General features: G+C 25.1%; 1 protein-coding gene and 1 long non-coding RNA gene across 9 annotated transcripts; one reads left to right on the top strand and one right to left on the bottom strand.

Moving 5' to 3' along the window:
- The first annotated feature begins 343 nt into the window (after nucleotides 1-343).
- LOC113219277 lies at nucleotides 344-2,660 on the top strand. The gene is made up of 2 exons (XR_003306168.1): nucleotides 344-689; nucleotides 1,093-2,660. It is a non-coding gene; the product is annotated as an uncharacterized LOC113219277 (long non-coding RNA).
- A 1,247-nt stretch (nucleotides 2,661-3,907) lies between these two features.
- Nucleotides 3,908-20,696, bottom strand: LOC725503. Of its 8 annotated transcripts, none has more exons than XM_016916619.2 (22): nucleotides 20,546-20,694; nucleotides 18,733-18,882; nucleotides 18,246-18,392; nucleotides 17,952-18,091; nucleotides 16,261-16,516; nucleotides 15,904-16,177; nucleotides 14,674-15,830; nucleotides 14,424-14,596; nucleotides 13,975-14,353; nucleotides 11,899-13,769; nucleotides 11,583-11,811; nucleotides 11,298-11,495; nucleotides 10,810-10,884; nucleotides 7,881-10,093; nucleotides 7,375-7,795; nucleotides 7,048-7,176; nucleotides 6,266-6,640; nucleotides 6,022-6,181; nucleotides 5,861-5,946; nucleotides 5,678-5,745; nucleotides 5,430-5,602; nucleotides 3,908-5,343 (listed from the first exon to the last, which is right to left on the bottom strand). In XM_016916619.2, the coding sequence occupies exons 2-22, from the start codon at nucleotides 18,757-18,759 to the stop codon at nucleotides 4,667-4,669; spliced, it is 9,228 nt and encodes a 3,075-aa protein (XP_016772108.2). In that variant the 5' UTR covers nucleotides 18,760-18,882; nucleotides 20,546-20,694; the 3' UTR covers nucleotides 3,908-4,666. The 8 variants fall into 8 exon arrangements, with proteins under 8 accessions (XP_016772108.2, XP_006560023.2, XP_006560024.2 ...); XM_006559960.3 differs by lacking the exon at nucleotides 20,546-20,694 and adding an exon at nucleotides 20,040-20,537; XM_006559961.3 differs by lacking the exon at nucleotides 18,733-18,882 and having other exon boundaries at nucleotides 20,546-20,696.
- Nucleotides 20,697-20,820: the final 124 nt, after the last annotated feature.

Raw genomic sequence — 20,820 nt, forward strand, 5'->3', positions numbered from 1 at the left:
TATTTTTTTATAATTTATTTAATATTATTTTAAATTTATATATGTACTATTTTATTTATTAATATACACATTTCTTTTTCTTTTTATAATTTATTTTTTGAATAATTAATTTTTAGCATTAAAGAAAATTTAATATAGAAATAGGAAAAAATAATAATTTTGAATAATTATATAGAATAATATTATTAATAAATGATTTAATTTTTTTTCGTAGAGTATCAATTTTATTAAGAATAAAATTATTTTACTATTTTTAAAATTAAGAAAATAATTAAATAATACCAAATAATATTATATCAAATGAAAACATTATCAAAATTTACGTTTTATTTATAATATAAGATATAAAAAAATAACAATAGCACTTTTATAATAAATTTCAAATATATATATATATGAATTTTATTATATAAACATAGTGTTTATTAAAACCATTATCGTGAAGGTTACGTGTTGTGTCATTCATTCAAATTTTGTAAAAATGTGGTTTTATTTTTTATTTGTTATTCTTACAACATTTGATTTTGCGATGGCTTCATCGGGTTTTGATTTTGGAGATACTGTAGCATTGATTCTTGGATTAATTATTGGAATCATTGGATTTTTTGCCTGTATGGGTACTTATGCACGTCATCGAAGTCGTATGGAAACAATGACATAAAAATAAGTACTCTAAAATTAAAAAAATAGTAAGTATATATATTATATTATTCCTAATATAATATCATTCCTATTATATATATTATATTATTCCTAATTATTTTATAATAAAAATTATGAAAATATTTTAATGTTGTTTAGATTAGAAATTTATGATTAAATAGAAAAGTGAAAAAATTCATAATTTATATTTTTAGAGATTAATAATTTTATCATTTTTATAAGAAATATTCTATAAATAGTATATAAACTTCTTTTTTAAAAAAACGAACAATTTTTAATAAAATTGTTATTAATAGAATTTTAATAAATTTTGTGGCAAAATTTTATATTTTTATATATATTCTTATATATCAAATATCAAAATATTTTTTTATTCTATTTTAATTATTTTATATAGTTCATTAATAACTTATTTTATTTCAATTACAGGCTATTCAATGTTTAAAATTAAAGCAATAAATAATAAACAAATTCTTTCTGATAATGAAAAATAATTTTGAATTACATTTATGATATATAACAAGTTATTTTTAAGTATTATAATATTATTGTAATATAATTGTTAAATAAATTTTTATAAAAATAATAATGATACATAAATATGTATCAGAACATTTATTAAAAATATTATATTATATCATTAAAAATATATTATTTTTAAATTTTTTTTTAAATTTTTATATGTAACAAGTAATATAAATGTATTTAACAATGTACACGTAAAAAGATTGTAATATTTTAAAATGATTATATATAATATAGAAAAATATTATTTATAGTACATGCAATACTAATTAAAAAAATTATGTATTGTTGTCTACATAATATATTCATAAATTTCACAAATATACAATGTTAATTAACATCATAAACTACATTTTGATGTAATTATTTTTCAAGTAAGGAATGGAAGATAATATTCTGAGCACAATTATTTAAATTATTCCAGTTTGATTAATTAATTAATTGATTAATTGAAATCGCAAAACAATAATTCATAACAATAAAATTTCTATGTATCTCTATTACAACTTCTTTTCATTATATAACGAAAAATTTTAATTAATTTTGTTATTTTTTGTAATTTTTTTGAATGCTGATGCATATCTAATCAGTCTTTACAAAATTTCTTATAGAATTTCACACAACATAGCTTACATAAATTTTTGAAGCATGTATGAACTTATATACTAGTTAGCATAGGAAAGCTCTTTGATTATTTTTTCCTAAACATTTTTCACATTTTTTATTACAAGCAAAGTAATTAAATATTAATATAAGATATTTTAGAAAGTAATTAAAACTTTATTTTTTTAAAAATCTTTTTTTTTGTATATTTTATTTCAATGAATTTAAAATTTTTGTATAGAAAAATTTTAAATATAAATAACTTTAACTAATTGTATTATCCAAGATAAAGACTTTGTTTTTTTTCATTTGAAGTTTGATAAAGTAAAATATTTTATTATACAGTACAACAAACATCTTTTTTCACAATTGCATTTCTAAAATATCAAATGATATATTTATGTGCTTAAAACAATATATATGTAATACAACTTATATGTATGTATGTGTATGTGTATATATATATATATATATATATATATATACATACACATACGTACATTTATATGTTGTATCTACAATCAACAAATTGTTTATATATACTTGCAATTAATTATATGAATCTATTAAATAAATTAAATAATTTTAATAAATTAGTTCATTAAATTCTGATCCATCAATATGTACTAAGATTTTATGTGTAATTTTTTTTAAATGTAGCAAAATATGATATACTTGTTTTTTTTTGTCATATTTTCTGAAAAATATATAGTAATACCTAAGTCTGAATGTACTAAGTTCAATTCCATCAAGTTAGATGCCATATTGGTAGAAAAGAATTATGATGAATTCATATTATTGATTTTTTCACATGTAACAGTGCTGTTTGGTATTCTTTGGTAAAACAATAAAAATGTTTTACAAAAATTTACTCCAATTATAAAATCATTATAATAATTATATATAATTAAAATCACATTATAATATATCTGCAAAAAAGAAGTCTATTTTAATGCTGTTAATGAAATAATATTCATTTCTATTGTCTTATTTTATTCATTTCAATGAAATTCTTCATTCAATGAATAAGTTTGAAAAATTAGAAATCAATTTTTACCAAACTATATCACTGTAAATTATTATATTTAAACATAATTTATTTTCGAAATTTTATATACTGTTTTTATTAACAAATATAGGAGCTATATTGAAAGCCAATCCACCTATCAGTAAATGAATAATATGTACATTTAGTATTACATGTTATGCATTTTTTTTTGAGTATTATCTAATAAATTTTATTTAAAAGTAACTATATAAAAATAATTGCAATATATTTCCATAAGAAATACATACAATTATCTATATTATAATGTTTCGTTCAACAATTACATGAATTTATTACTAGGTGGATTAACTGAATTTACAAATCGAATAATAATTCTTTTTTTGAAGAACAGATTAATAAAATTGTAATACAAAACATAAAAATAAAACAAGTATAAAACAATTGAGTGAAATTATATATATCATGATTAAGCAATAAATTGGAGATTACAAGAAAAACTTCATGTTTAATTTCAAAATAGTTAATAGTTTTCAAAATTTTAATACTGATAATAATAAATTCATGCTCAAAGCAGTAGTAAATCGCAACATTAAAAGCGATACGAACTGCAATTATTAGAACGAAATAAAAATAACATTATAATCATTAATAAACAATAATAATATTTGTAATTATACAAATAAGCTATTCTTAACTATATTGCAGAATGCAATATGTGATAGCACAGATAAAAATTTAAAATATATTTCTTGGGATATAATGCAAATATTAAATTATTTTTGATATATTGTTAAAATATGTATGTATGAATTTCATACCTAAGTCATGTTTCTATTGAGCTTTCTTTTTTAAATTAGATTCTCAATATTTGTGATGATTATCATTATTTTTTTTTAAAGATATGATTTGATTACCGAAATTAAAGTACTAAATTAATCAAATTTCTAAAATATATAAAGGAATGGATTGTGCAAAACGTACTATAAATGAAATGCCAATAAGTAAAATAAACTGATAAATTAAATATACTGTAATAAAAATATTGACAATTGAATCTAAAAGATAATAGTTGATATAATATTAGATAAGATATATGAGACTGCTAACTAGTAACACATGACTTTTTTTTTAATTGAAATAGGTAAAATCGCTAGAAATACATTAAAGCATAACAGTGACTATATTAATCAATTTCTTCTCTGTTTAATTCCTGCAATCTCATACATGCACACACGACATACATTCTCTCTTCAAAGCATTCAGTATACATTAACAATTATACATATATATCGAGCAGAATGGCTCTATGCCATTATTTGTAAGACTAGCTGAGGCCTGTACTAATGTGGACTGTGCTAATGAATTGAGAGCAGAAAAGATCTTTTAATAAGCATTTTTACTAAAGAAGAATATTTACTACAATAAAGAATAAGCACAGTACATGTAAAGGCCTCTATCCTCAATTTCAATATTTTATTTCTTTTTCTTTCATTTCTTTTTTTTTGTCCAGAATTTTAATTCGTTCATTCAAAATATTCTTCGTGTATGAATCGAGTGTTTTAATATTTGCTGCTAAGCACATATCAAATAATTAATATCATGCTCACGCAAAGACATCAAGAATATTTTAAATTATATACGGATGTTACAATAACGAATACATCCTAAATACTTTCATTCGCATCTCCCTGCATATGTATCCACGAGGATAAGGATAATAGTATGTATTAGCAAAACTATAATAAAATAATAATCATAATAATGCATGACTTTCATACTAGTGGATAAAGGGCAACATGTTTAAATAAAGAATGTATTACGGCAATGAATAAATCGAAAAATGATCATAATTTGCTGAAGATTAAGTTATTGATCAATATGGGAAGGAGGAGCTGTTGAATTATCAACATTTGCAGTATGCAAAGATTCTGTTGGCGGTGTACCATCATGAGAATTCCCTATATGTGGAGTAGCTGGAGTAGCCGGCTGAGATTGAGATGTTCCACCTGGAGGAGCATATATTAACCGATAGCCAGCTGGTAAAAAGAAACCACCATGTGATGGACAACTAAATGTTTGAAAATTTGGTAATGTTTGATTTTCATGATATTGGATATAACTTCCGCTTCCTGTTGAACTTGATATTGGTATAGGTGTAACTAACGATCCAGTAGAAGATACAGCGATATTTGTTCCATCCGGTAATATAGGTGTGAATTGATATTGCGCTGAATTTATAATTGCCGGATTATGCGCTGAGTCAAGAGATTCTGTAATTTCACTTGTATAACTACTAGATTGCTGAGTAGACACATTTTGAATAGTTTCAGAAGGCACTACTGGAATTGGAATAACATAAGCATGAGGTATTCCAGTTGCCGTCTGCTGTGGTTGTAGTTGTAAAGGAGTTTGCTTCAATTTTTGCATAGCTAATCGTAATGTTTCATCAGTATCTGGATAATTATTTGGAGCTTTTTGCAAAGGAGTTTGAGGATTTGTATTAAACATTAAATATTCTTCTGTACCTGAAAGTCTACTTTGTCCTGTTAGAAAAAAATGTTATATAATTATGAAAAAAGTATAATAAATAAAATATATTAAATATTTTAAATAAAAACTAATTACTAACCTGCCACGCTAGTAGTAACGGTATGATAAAGCACTGGATGATGTTGATGATGATGCTGATGAAGTGCACTTGCTTGCTGTTGTTGTTGAATTAATAGTTGCAATTGATGTTGTTGAAATCGTTCCAATTCTTCTCTATGTCTTTTTTGTAATGTTTCTAATTCCATAGTTTGCCTGTATGAATAAAAATAAAATTAATTTTTAATTATTATAAAATTATAATATTAAATTTTATAAAAATAAACCTACTTTTTTATGAGTAATTGATACTCTTCACTTGGTGTTAATGTCCAAAATCGTTCATCTTTTTCCGATTGCTGTAAGTAATAAAACAATATAAGTAATAAAACATAAACAATAATGTTTGATTAATAATGCAAATATTTCAAAAAATTGAAAAAATATAACTTTTATTAAAACATTTATATTTACTTCTATAACAGGAGCATTAATAGGTTGAGTAACTTGCGTAGGAGGAAGAGAATTCTCACGACTATGAACTATTTGTACTGGTGTTCCTGTAATTTATAAACATTTAACTTTAAATATTTTTAAATATATTTATTTCTTCAATTGATTTTATAATTCTTTACCCTGTGCATCATCTGCATGATAAATCTTTGAATCTTCTATTTGATTTTTTGATATATCAATATGTTGTTGAGTTGATGTAGCAACATTACTAGGAGGACCTGCGACTTTGGAAACTACGAATCTTGATATTTTTCTAACTGGTTGTATAGTATTAACCTTCTATTATAAAATTAGATAATTATTTTTTAATAATATTCATTATATACATTGAAATTTATTATATATAAATATATTATGTAGTACCTCAGTAATATTTTCTTGAGATTCTATTTGTATTGGAGTATTTGTATCAGAGCGTGATGTAATGACATTGGGAATAACATTAGTACCAGGCACAGCAGTTACAGATGGAACAGTAGTTAATAAAGTTTGAGTATGTTGTAATGATGGTTGCATCTGAATAGAATTAACAACAGAAACAGGCGGTGTTAAAGGTTGTGGAGAAGCTGTTGGTAAAATTGTGCCTCTGTGGTGAATTTTTGCTAATTCTTGTTCTAATTCTTGAAGACGAGATCCTGGTCTTTGTGTTCGAATTTTTATACTCTCTTTACTGGGACTCATAGTTTCAGATCCTACAGGACCTCCTGGTGTTGGACTATCGAGAGAACAATCTACTTGCTAAAGAATAAGAAAATAAGAAAATTGTATATTTTTATGTTATTACCTTTAATTTTTAATTATATAGAATGAATAATGAATCGTTTAAATGAAAACATTTAAATATCTGTAAAAATAATCTAATTATTTTTGATTTCAGAAAAAATTGTTTAATATAGTGTTCAAAATTGTAATATAATATTAATATTTTTTTTTTGTTCAATATGCATTGAACAACTTATATTAATATTTTTTTTATAAAATTAAAAATAGAATTTTTGAATTATAAAATATAATATATCTTATAATATATCTTAAAAAATAGAATTATTATTTAAATGTTCTTATTTAATATCTTCCTATATATATAATATAGGAAGGATAATATATATAATAATACAATCCTGTATATAATATTGCTAACTTACAGTTTGAGAAAGTGCAAGTTGATGAATTGTGCTTTCTTGAGTTAAAACAGAACTTTCAACATTTGTTGTAACATTTGAATCAGTCAAAGTTGTAGCAGATTGTATCGTAGTTTGAGGTGATAAAGGACCCTATTATATATTTTTTATTATTAATGTGATACATAAAGGAATGTAATTAAATTTTTATATTTTTAATAAATTATATAATAATTATATCAATATATATTAATATATAATAATTAATATGTATAAAAAATACATTTTTAGATTAGATATATTAGAATTATTTATATTCTATTAATTTTTTATATTTTTAAAATTACTTACTATATTATGTGTTGTTGAAATGGGCATGCCAATATTAACAAGTTTCTGTTGTAAAGAATGCATATAAGCATCATATCCACCTATTATTTGATGATTATGAGGAGTAGCTGGATAACTTAAAGGTGGTGTGCCTACATTGAGTGCTTCGGACGGTTGACTTGTTAATTGAACAAGCTTTTGATGAAGATCTGCTATTGTTTGTGGACCTGTCCCACTAGTTCCAGTACTTGTGTCTGAGACTTTATCTAAAGAATTCTGTTGACTAAGTTTTCGATGTTGTTGTTGCTGTTGTTGCTGTTGCAATATTTGATTTTGTGTAAATAAGGTTGAATCTACAGATTCAACAATTGTATGTTCAGGAGTTACATCATGGCTAGAGTTTTCATTCTCCGATAGTAAAGGACAATCAGAACTTGTACGTCTAATATTAGATAAAATGAATTATTGTATAAAATATAAAAAAATATATACATATTATAGAATATTATTGCACGTTCTATACATACCCTAAATTGATCATTTCTTGAGTTTCAGTTTCCGATACTTTTCCTGAGAATTGTTGATCGGGAAGCTTTAAATGAAACTGAGATTGATCAGAACCAGTAGAATTCTCAATATTTTGAGTATCTTGTATAATATGTTGTGGAATAGTTTGTTGCAGTTGTGGTTGAATCTGTTGAACATGTCTAATCGGTGCATTCTGTTGTATAATAGTTTGATTCGCAGGAGTAATCCATTTGTTTTGCGAAGTTAATGTATGAACTGCTACTCCTTGAAAATTTTGTTGTACCATTTGTAATTGAGGATCAATCTGATGAGTTGAATTCAATTGCATTGTTTGTTGTAAAGGTATTTGAGTTTGATGAGTCTGCTGTCCAATTTGAAATGTTTGTGAAATTCCTTGTTGCGTTATATTTGTTTGATAATTATGCGGTAATTGCGGTTGTATTTGACTTGTTTCTGGTTGAATAGGTTGAAAATATTGTTCAGACTGAAGAGTAGGTTTATATTCAAGTACTGTAGTTCCTGGAATATTTACTGTTTGATTTGATTCATGAGTAGTTAAACAATGAGGAGTTACAGATTTTGATTTTGGATTCGAAAGTATATTTGCTAAATTTTGTGCTAAATCTGGAAGTGTTGATGAAACTTCTTTTGTTTTAAGTATAACTTTAGGAGCAACTTCTGTGCTAACAACTTGATGAACAGGAACTGAAACAGGTACAGATGCATTTGTTGGAACATTTATTATATTTTGAGGAGTTGTTTGAAGCTGTTGAACTGGTTCTAAAACAGATTGTGATAAAGATGTAATATTTGATCCATCTTGTTGAGAAATAAATTGTACATGTTGCATTGATGAATTAGGTATAACAATAGATTGTTTCTTATCATCCGTAACACTAGCAGTTTCCGAAATTTGTGAATCTGTAGACATATTTGATGTTGTTGAAATATTAGAAATTCTACGATTTCTTTCATCTATAATTGCAGTTGGTTGTAATTGTGGAATAGCTCCAGAAAGAATTACATATTGTTGATGTTGTTGTGGTATTTGTTGAGGATGAAATTGTTGTAATGGTCGCTGAGTTTGTATTTGCCCCTGATGTTGATTTTCAGGTTGAATATGCATTTGCGTTAAATTTTGTTGCACAGTAATTTGTTGTTGCTGTAATAAAACATTACATTGTAAAGCTTGATTTTGATACTGTCCTTGTAAATTGATTCCGCTTGATGAAACCTGAGTTGATAAATCTTTTTGTGATATAGCTAAGTTTTGGGGTATAGTTTGCATTTGTTGAGTAGATTGTTGCAGTATTGGTGATCCTTGAATGATTATATTGTGTTGACTAGATTGTACAGCATTAACATTCTGTTGTATTTGTGACATTGGTGTTATTGTTTGTCCTTGTATAGCATTTTGAAGATTAACTGTTACCGGTTGTATTATTTGAACATTTTCCATTTGTTCTGTGATACATTGAGGACTTTGTGTAATATTTTCGATATTACATTTTTCAGAAATTATAGCTTGTGCTTCTAAAACATTAACTTCTAAATCATCGTGTTTTATTTGTCCTTCTTCAATTGTATTTGATTGTGATAATGAATTTGATTGTGTTGCTAATATATTAGATTTATCTATATTTTCTACAGTATTAGATCCTTCTTCTTCATTTTTAATTATCTTCTGTTCAACTACAGGACTAACTAAAAAACGAGAGATTTTTCGCGCTGGAGGTGCAGTTAACGTAGCTACTTCTACAGATGAAACATCAGATTGCGTTTCTTTACTCATTTCCTTTTCTTGTTCAATTATATCTTGAACAGATTCTTTAAATTTTTCGCTTATTTGATTTATAGCCAAATCATGTATTTGACTTTGACTATATGTTATAGAAGATTTAGTAGTTTCATCTTTAAGTACGTGATGTATATCTTGTAAAGTTGTATCCGAGGTTGTTACAGTAACTATGGTTTCTTGAGTTGGATCAGTAGGATCGCTTGGTAAATTAGTTGGTGTTAATGTATCTGTATTTTGTGTAGAAGTAGATGATCTTCTGGATGCTTCAGCTGATGTATTTTCAAGACCCATCTGGCTATCAGGTGTTTGTACATTTTGTTGTTTATCCGTAGAAGTGGTACTCGTAATATGAGAAAGAATTTGATCAATTGGCAATAATTTCGTAGGTGTAGAAGTGTTGGAAGTTTCGTCTCTCTGAAATTATACAATAATTAATTATCTAGCTATCAAAATTATCTTTTATCACAAAATAATTATAATAACACATAAATAAAATAAAATATTAGCATAAATAAAATAATTATTGCAAAATGTAAATATATAGTTATATGTAAATATATACTAGTTACAAAATATATTTAAATTGAATTACAAAAAGAAAAATACAAATTGATATTTTTAATAATGAATGTACATGTTTTACAATGATATTAATAAATCTATTTAAATAAATATTATTTCATTCATATTTAGACAATATCATAATTTATAATTTACATTATAATTATTTTTTTATATTTTATAAAATTTTTTACATTTTTTACATTTTATATAGAACTTTTTTTAAATATAATATTATATTTTTGTATTATAAGATTATAATATAAATTAATTTTTATAAAAAAATCGAATTTTTCTGAAAAATTTTAAAATAAAAATTAAATGTTAATAATTAATAAAATTAAAATATGAAACATGTTCTAACATCTAAGCGTTACATTATATGAATTGTATTTATAGGACAAATTTAATAATATGTAGAAAATATTGTTATATGATATTGTTGTACTAAAAGATACACAAATGTCCGAACACAATGTATCATGAATAAAAAAGGATGCACAAATGCCCACGATTATATAATGAAATATAGGAAACAAGGAGAGGTACAGCGGGGACGATGAACTCACCGAACGGTGTCTACGATGGACTTTGTACGACGATCGGTGGCTGCTTTGACGAGTTAGCGAGCCATGTCTCACCTGCTGCGTCCAAAACGATATACACCAATTATACGTTGGAGGTATACTTTTGCATTTTTTTATGAGGTCACAAGATATACATTTCGAGCATAATATAACGTTATTTTAATATAAAATATATAAGAAATATGATTATTTGGAAAAAGAACTTACAAGACGCAAAATAGTCCTATGATATACATTATGGACTTTTGTGTATCAGAATTTTAAGTAAGAATTGATAATATTAATATAACACAATTAATAATACTCATATTAAAGATTTTTATTTTAAGATGTATTTTTGTTTGTTTTTTTTTTTTTTTTAAGAAAAAACTGTTTTTTTTTTAATAATTTATACTAGTTTCATATGTTATATTTATAATATATTAATATTCATATAAAATAAATTAGAAAAATGAAAAGAAAATCATTACCTTAGCTGTATCAAGACTGTGGTCACGATCTCTAGGTCTACGACTTGTAACAGGACTACCACCAGCAGACTGATCTGGTGGACCATGTGCTACTAAAGGTAAAGCTCGTGTAGGATCCAAACGTAATTGTTTAACGATATCTTCTATCAATTCAACAAATGTTTCACATTGAGATTGCGGTAATAAATTTTCAGCAACCTGAAAACAAAAAAAAAAAAATAAAATAATAAAGTATATAAAGTAACAATAAAAATAATGATATATAAAATTTTATTAATAGCTTACCAAATTGTTAGCAATGTCAGTAGGCACCATATCATCTCTATCAAATTTAAATGTCACAGTTTTCTGTTTGCTAGTATCTAATTGACATTCAACAGTCATTGATTGACCTTCAATACTGCTTACAGATAAAACTGTTAATTTAATACCAGGTTTTTTACGTTTTGTACCAGATCTTTTCACTCTAGATCTTTCAGATGAAGTGACATTATCAGTATTTTCTTGCATAATTCTATATGAAAAATAATATATATCATTAAATATTTGATCAATAAATAATTATATTATTTGAGAAATGACTGAAATTTTATAAATTTACCCTTCATTTGGCACTATTGCTTGTGATGTAGTATTTATATTAGTCAAATTAGAAATATTTCCCTGATCTTGAACATTAGAAGATACATCTGATGGTAAAGATTGTACAGAATCCATTGTATCTTGCTTAGATAAAGATGATCTATCGGTGTTAGAACATTGTTCTGTATTTGATATAAAATGCTGTTGATGTTGAGATACTGTATTTGATTGCGCGGAAATACCGGATATGGGTACAGAAGTAGGAATATTAGAATTTTGCGAATATTGCATTTGAACTAAAACATTTTGTTGAGGTTGATGTCCACTATTTGTAATTAATGTAGATGTATTTTGCACATTTGGTATTGTTGAAGTTATTGTATTTTGAATGTGAGTTGATGATGATGTACTTTGAATATTTATTCCAGATGGGACAGATGCTTGAATTTGTCCTGCTTGTTGTTGTATATATGGTTGTGAAGTTGGAGGTGCTGTGCTCTGAGAGATATTTGAATGAGAATATATTTGAGGTGTAGGTTGATTAGATGATAAAATTTCAACATGACCGGAAGAATTCGAGCTAGTATAAGAATGATACATTTGTTGAGATATATTTTGTTGGTACATTGGCTGTGTATTATATCCTGAAGTTCCTGTTGTACTTTGCTGATAGTACTGTTGATTTTGAACTGGCGGAGAAGCCACTGAATGTGAATGTACTTGCTGAACATGTTGTATTTGGGGTTGAGAATATTGCACTTGTTGAGGTTGTTGTATTTGCTGATGTTGCATATGTTGCGGTTGTGATAAAATTTGTATTTGTGGTTGTATTTGTTGTTGTATCTGGTGACTCATTTGTTGTGGTACATTCATTTGATTCAATTGTATATATTGTTGTTGTTGATGTAAATGTTGTTGCTGTTGCATTTGTTGAGTTACTTGAGGAAATTGTGGTTGAGTCTGTACAGTTTGAGGAGTGGAACATTGTGAAGAAGTAGCAGTTAAATTTTGTGAAACATGTTGGGAAAACTGTTGTTGCTGTTGTTGCTGCTGCTGTTGATATTGTTGTTGCAACTGTTGTTGATATTGTTGTTGTTGATACTGCACCTGTTGTTGTGAAACCTGAGGTACTTGCTGTATTTGTTGTGCTTGTTGTGGCTGAACAACAGATGTTTGTTGTTGTATCAATGGTTGTTGTTGAACTAATTGAACTTGTTGTGGTTGTAAATTATGCTGCTGAGTTTGTTGTGCAGCAGTTTGCATTTGTTGTTGTTGTTGCAAAGGTATTTGATTTTGTTGCAATTGCATTTGTACTTGATTTTGCATTTGAATGCCCATGTTTGATTGCATCTGTTGTTGTTGTTGTTGCAATTGCATTTGTTGGAGTAATAATTGTTGCTGTAATAAATTTTCAGTGGTTGTGTTAGTGTTATCCGCTTCTCTATCTAAACGTTCCTTTTCTTCTTTGGCCTTACGTTCTTCTCTCTCTCGTAATAAAGTACTGATTTGTGATTTTAACATTTTTGTCACAGCCTTAACATCTTCTTCGAGTATAAGGCTAGATTTAGCCATTTCAGAGGCTACTTCTTCTGCATTATCAGTTTGAATGTCAAAATCAAATTGTATCGCTTCATTTTCTTTATGCTTATTAGTACGTTTTTTAGGATCTAGCACTCGAAGTCTGAATTCAACACGTGAAAGTTCCGCATCCGCTACGGCTGAATCTCTTGAAACCATTTCTAATTTCAATCCGACATCATCCGCAAAAAATTCATGATTTAAAAGATCTTTAACTAGAGGCCGCTCTTCTTTTTTTAAACGAATACACATTTCTATAATTTCGCGTACTTCTGGATTTTCTACCTTGTCATAACTTTGTGGCTTTACACCCTGTACATAATATAATTATTTTTTAATATGTTATTTGATATATTAAATAAAAATAAATACAAAAAGAAAAAAACATTTAAATAAATGAAAAAGTATAATAATATGATAATAGTTCATTAGTTAAAAGTTAATGAATTTTAATAAATATTTTTTATTATTAATTATATTTATACTTTATGTTACTAATTAAAATCAATTAATTTACCGATACTACGCGTTTATATATTTGTGCTGGTCCAGTACATTCAGAGTATGGATATTCACTAGTAGCCATTTCAAGCATACACATTCCAAATGCATAAACATCAACAGATTCATCATAATGTTCTTCATACATTTCTGGTGCCATAAATTCAGGTGTTCCAATAACACTTTTTGCAAAACTTCGATTTTTAAGAGTAGCAAGTCCTAAATCACCAATTTTTACGCTTCCTGTCGTACCAGTAATAAAAATATTATCACATTTTAAATCACGATGAATAATTGGTGGTGATCTTGAATGCAAAAAACTAAGGCCTTTTAAAATTTGTCGACACCAAGATTTTACTACTTTTGGATTAATTTTTTTAAAGCGTCTTAGATACCTATATAAATTGAATATAATTTTAAGTATAATAATAAAAATTTCATAAATGTTTAAATTTAAAAATTTACGTTTTTAATGTTCCTGAAGTCATAAGCTCAGTGACTAATACAATATATTTTCTTCGTGTAAGAGTAACTTCCCAATAATCATAAAATCTAACAATATTTGGATGTTGTAATCCTTTCAACATTTCTGCTTCTTCTCGAAATCTTAATCTTTCTGTCTTGTTTAATTTTTTTTCCTGAAAAAAAAAAAAATTTATAATTGCATTAAATGTATTTAAAAAATTATATAAATATTTAATTATATTTTACTGACTTGTAATTCACACCAAGCAACAGCTACACCAGTTTGAGTATCTAGTCCTCTATATACTGTTTTAAAACTGCCTCTACCAATTTCTTCTTCAAATTTTAAAAATCTGCCATCTGGTGAAATGCCTATAGCTTTTTCTTCATCATCATCATCTTCAACTGTTTGCACTTTAACTTTCATCAATAAATTTCGTACTTCTTCCATAGCCATAGTCTTCTGTGTTAATTTTTCATCTGCTTTAAAATTTTCATCAAGTAAGGGACCAATAAATCCTTCTACTGTTTCTTCTTGCACAACTTCTTTCTCTTTTTCTTCTTTCATCATTTTAGTTTCGTCTTGCATACTTGCATCTTTGACATTCTCCATATCTGTATCTAAAGGTGGTACTTTTCCTAATTTACTTAAAGATTCATGAAGTGCCTGAGCAGCAACAATATCACTGATACTAGTACCGTTATCATCTTCATCATATATTGTCACTTCTTCTACTTCTCTTTGTGTATCTATATCCTTAATTTCAGTTTCTACAATTTCTTCAGACACTTTCGATGTTACAAATCTTGAAGATTTTACTACTTCTTCATTTTGTTGCATATTTTTTTTATCATCAATCATATTTTTATTAGAATTTTTAGCTAAGTTTTCATTCTCTGCAATATTTGTAGATTTTGATTCATCGTTAGATATTTTTCGTTTTATTTTTTCATTATTTTTATTAACTACTGAACTTATAGAATTATCTGCAGGCATATTTATTTCTATATTTTTTTCCATATTCGTTTCTTTTAAATTTTTACTGTTTTGTTGTTCAATAATTTTTTCTGCAACATATTTACTTTTGGATTTTATAGTTTTACCATCACTATTATTGCATTTTGAATTTATAGAAGAAGTTGAAAATATTTTTTGTTTATTCTGTGCACTTATTTCTTCTTCGATACAATTTATCGATATTTTTCTTGTAATATTCGAAGTCGAAGAGAATTCGAAACATTCTGATGTTGAAGTTTTTTGTTTATTAGAATCTGATTCTTTTTTATCTGTGTTCAATAATAAAGTAGCACTTTCTTCACTAATATTGCATTCCATATTCGTTTCATCTTCATCCGACTTTTTTAACTTTAATCGACTAATTGGTGTTGATGGTGTAGAACTGGATCCTGCATATAAATTTCATAATAAAATTTAAAGAATCTTTTGAAAAAATTATCGTTGAATGCAAATAAATAATACCTGGTACATTGAACACATTTTCCGTTGCTGTAATAGCTTCCTCTGCATCGCTAAAACTGCGTTCATTTTCATGATCTAAAGATGGTGAATTAAGATTCCGAGAAATTGATTTTTCAGAAATTCGTAATGTAGATAAAATTTTCTTTTTAGAAGAAGGTGAAGTACTGCTGATTCCGTTACTTGTAATAGATAATGAATCTGTATTATGATCAATCCTTTGTGTTCGTACTTGTTTTTTGCAAATAGTTGTAGAGGATCGGCTAATATTTGATGTCTAAGAAAATTAATAAATATATAATTTAAATACTTACATAATATTCATTATTTATATAAGGAATATTTTGTTTTTTAATATACCTTTCTATCTCCAGAACTATGGGCACTAGTGCCAGCTTGGGAAACAATAGATAATTTTCTTTGGCGTTTATGATGTGTATGGTTATGGATCCTTTGAGAAGTTACAACTGAACAAGGACCTCCTTCTTGAGAGGCTAAGTGGCCCACTGCCAAACTAATCCCACCCTGATTTCCACCACCTCCACTGGCCACCAGTTTTGGACATAAACTTGACAGGCCACTTCCGCCTGAGGATTGTTGTCTATTTGTCTCATACCTAAAACGTGATTGAAAATACTACATCATATCTTTTTACAAATTGCAATTTTCTTTTAATTAAAATCATTCTTTTAAATATTGTTTTCGATTAAAAAAATATTTTATATTTAATCATATAATCATATTTTATATTAATTTAAAGCATTTATTTTATAATATAATATAAAATATATAACATAAAACAATAGCAAAATTTATAAATTATATATATATATATATATATAATTATAATATATATAATATATAATATATATAAAATTTATAAATTATATATATATATATATATATATGCTATTATTTATAAACATGATTAAAAAATTATATGAAAAAATTACACACATGCACATACATTTTGCAAATATTTTTTATTATATAACTATGAAGAATAATAAATCAAGAAATTAATATTTAGCTCCATCTGTACTAAATGTACATGCTTAATATGAAATTATTAAATAATATCAAAGTGTTATATATGATATTTTGAAGTACTATTTAATCTTGAAATGAGATGAAAATATGAAAAATATTTGAAAAATATTATAAATAAATAAAATTTATGATATTGATAATATTCCTATAAAATAAAAAGCTAAATTAATAACTGTTAATAAGGTATTATTTTACCAATTTTATTTAATGATCGAATGATATTAAATGCTAATGCAATAGTTTTATATTGCAATATAACAATAATGTAAATCATATTACTAACCTTTGAATACCTACAAAATTTCATACTTGAAGTTCAGGGTCAGTAATTCTGAAAATATATTGGAATTTATACTTTCATATATTTTTTTTTAATGAAATCTTTTAATTTTATTTAATAAAAATTTCTTTATTAGATTTTATAGTACTTCAACATTCTAGCTAATTTTTAAAATATTAAATAATATAATTAATATTTATACTTTATTAATAAATTCTAAATATTAATAAATAATATTATGAATGGTGTAATAGTTATAATTAGTATTAGTATAAATATTATTTTTTTAATATTTACATTCATAGATATTTTTTTATTAAGAATTGTAATAATTTTAATAAAATTATGTACATGTATAGCACCGATGAAATAAATAAAAAAACTTTGTGCATATGTGCAATTTTATTATAAAATATTATATATTTTTTCATAATCAATAATTTAAAAATTTAAATTTAATATTAAATGAATTCTATAATCATATGTTTAGAACTATATATTTTAAAAGAATATTTTTAGAAATCAAATATCTAATTTTTAATAAATAGAATAGTCTGTAAAATAGTAATATTAAAAATACTCATTAAATTGCATTCCAAATTAAATATATATTAGATAATATAATCAAATTAAAAAATGAGTTACAGCAAAGAAATTAAATGACAGAAGATAAAAAATGACAATGTAAGAAGCATGATTTTTGATACAGACATCATTATACCTGTCCTGCCTACTGTGGCCAGATGAGAGGAATCCACGCACTGTATTGCCTATAGCTGCTCGCTTTTTAACTTCTTTTTTTCGTTCTCTGTACCCACCAGATCCAGTCTCCACTTGGTCTTGACGGGTATTTCTATCTCCCTATAAAATAATACTGAACTTAATAACAAATGAATATGTACAAAGATAATATTATATATATATATAATATATAATATATATATAATATATATATATAATGAAAATTAACAAGATATAAAAAAATATATATATAAATTTAGAAATAATTTATTACCTTAATATTTAAAAGCTTTATATTTAAATTAGTACTTGTACTTGTTGGAACTGGACTTAGATCACACCTTATTCTTCTGTGTGATTTTTCAACAATTGGTGGATCTTCCTCTAATTCCAACTGATTTCCAATTGAAAAAGAACGACTCTGTGTTAACAAAATATCTTCTGTATTATGTTTTTGACTAGTGCCAACCGAACTCACTGCCTTATTTTCATTGCAGCATCTCGGCATTGCACATAACCAACGTATGAAAAAGTTTGCTTTATAAAAATCCTGATCTTCTATTTTATATATATATATATATATAAATATATATATATATATTTGTGTATGTCTGATGTGTGTGTGTATGTGTGTACATGTGCGTGTATATATTTGTGTATCTTCTTTTTTAATTTAAATTGAATAATGATTTATTAATAAAAATTTTTAATATCATATTATTCATAAGAAAACAGTGCATAATATCTTTAAGTAACTTTACTTTCAAATTATAAAATACTAGATGCATTTATGCAATGACAGAGTATATGGTTCTTATATTCATCACAGATTTTTCCACCTTCAGTTATCAAATAAACTCTGTTACTTCAATTTCTTAATGAATATTTAATATCGAAGAAGTTAAATGATTCTGAAAACAAAAAGGATATTAATATTAATAATGATAATTATTATAAAAATATTAATAATAAATCCTTGAAATATTTATTTTTACATAAATATATATAAATAAAAATTTCTATATATAACAAAATCTTCTATAGATAACATGCAAAATTCCATTTTATATTTTATTCATAAATTTTTAATTTTTAGAAAAATTGTTCTAATTAGAAATTATGATTAAATTCAAAATATGATTAAATTTCATATATTATATATAAAAAGTAATACATATTATATATTTTTTAATATTAAAATAATTAGCTATTTTAAAGAACCACTTATTTTATTTATAAATTATAAATTTTTCATTATTAATGAACTAATAATAACATATATCATTATTGATGAATAAATAATAATATAATTTATTGTAATTTAAAAATAATTTAAAACTTTTTCTCATATATAAAAAAGGTTATTGATAAAAATTTTTACATTATTTGAATTTTTTATACAATATATCTTTAACATTAATAAAAAAATATATTTATTTTATTATTTATTATATATTATTATTTTAAATATAATAATACTAATAATTTTTTGAGTATTTATATTAAATTTAAATTAACATTTTTATTAGAATAAATTTATATATATTGTATCTCATATATATACCATATGTTAAATAGAATGTTAAATGCATGAATAATTTACAAATTATTTGTATAATGAATATGTAGAAAAAAATCGAGAAAGATCAATTCTTTATTTACAAAAAAAAAAAAAAAAAAACAAACTCAGACGTATAGAAGAACATTGTGATTGAAATAGAATCCTATCAATAAACCTTGAATTAATCTATTTTACAGAGGGCAGAATTGCATGTGTATGGGTCTTTCTTATGACATTATAATTCCTACTTTGCAAATGTTTGTATGACTGTACAGATTGTATAAATTTAGCAACATCAATAACATAATGTTGATCATGTTGATTGCCAATAAATGTGAAGATAACCGATCTCAGAATTAATGTTTTAAATATATTAAGTGTTATGTACGAAAAATGTCATTATTTGTTAACAAATCGAAATATATTTCGCAACTTTTTAATAACATTATTATGATAACTTAATATTTAAATAAAGAAAATGAATACGATATAGAACAAAAAATTTACTTCGTTAATATTGCAGTATGTTGAAGCATCATGGAACAGTCACTTGAAAAATGTTGACAGTATATAGCAAGTAGTAGGTCTTACGTATATACTGTGATATACGTATCTCACGGACACTGTTGTACTGCATGCTGAGTACATGCGTATTAAGGGGTGAAGAGGAAGTACCACACACGTATACCGCAAATCAAATAAATGCACACATTCGTACACGCGCATATAGTCAAGACACTAAGATAATGTGACATCTATCCCAAAAATATCGCATCAATGCATATTTTACACATTGTCCTACAGCAAATAGTTTTTAGATATATAAATAAGTACGAATATTTTCATTGTATGAGAATGTCATGAATTTATCCTAAATTTTTGACTGATAAAATATATCGGGAATACCGCAAGTACTTGTCATGCGGAGATGCATGAATAACAATACCTACTTAAAGTTTCTGGTTTCGCATAGAAATGTAAAAAATTTATTCAGATATTAATAGTTTCATTACCTCCGATATGGTTTCGGTCATATTAGCTTTGCGATGCACTGACAAACAGCACTCGTAATTCCTTAGTCAGCCGGTACTCACATTTGTGTTGCAGAAAATCGCCCGACTACACCCAAATAACCACCATTTTTTTTCACTGAATAATGCGCACTCTTGCGGTGCTATGCGTTAGGTACGATCAAGTTATAAATTTATGCCGTGTACACAGAAAGCAATATAAATCATCATGTAACATTGAATCGTGATTCATTGAAAATTGTTTTATAGATTTTATT

Source organism: Apis mellifera, linkage group LG15 (genome assembly GCF_003254395.2).
Source record: "Apis mellifera strain DH4 linkage group LG15, Amel_HAv3.1, whole genome shotgun sequence".
In the NCBI taxonomy this organism is placed as follows: domain Eukaryota; kingdom Metazoa; phylum Arthropoda; class Insecta; order Hymenoptera; family Apidae; genus Apis; species Apis mellifera.

Bases quoted from the DNA above. Each gene is read 5' to 3' on its own strand.
- LOC725503 (XM_016916617.2), bottom strand. From the start codon at position 18,479: ATGCCGAGATGCTGCAATGAAAATAAGGCAGTGAGTTCGGTTGGCACT. The intron at 10,885-11,297 runs GTAATGATTTTC...TTTTGGACGCAG, and splicing joins ACAGTCTTGATACAGCTAAG to CAGGTGAGACATGGCTCGCT. The intron at 7,796-7,880 runs GTATGTATAGAA...ATCTAATATTAG, and splicing joins CAAGAAATGATCAATTTAGG to ACGTACAAGTTCTGATTGTC.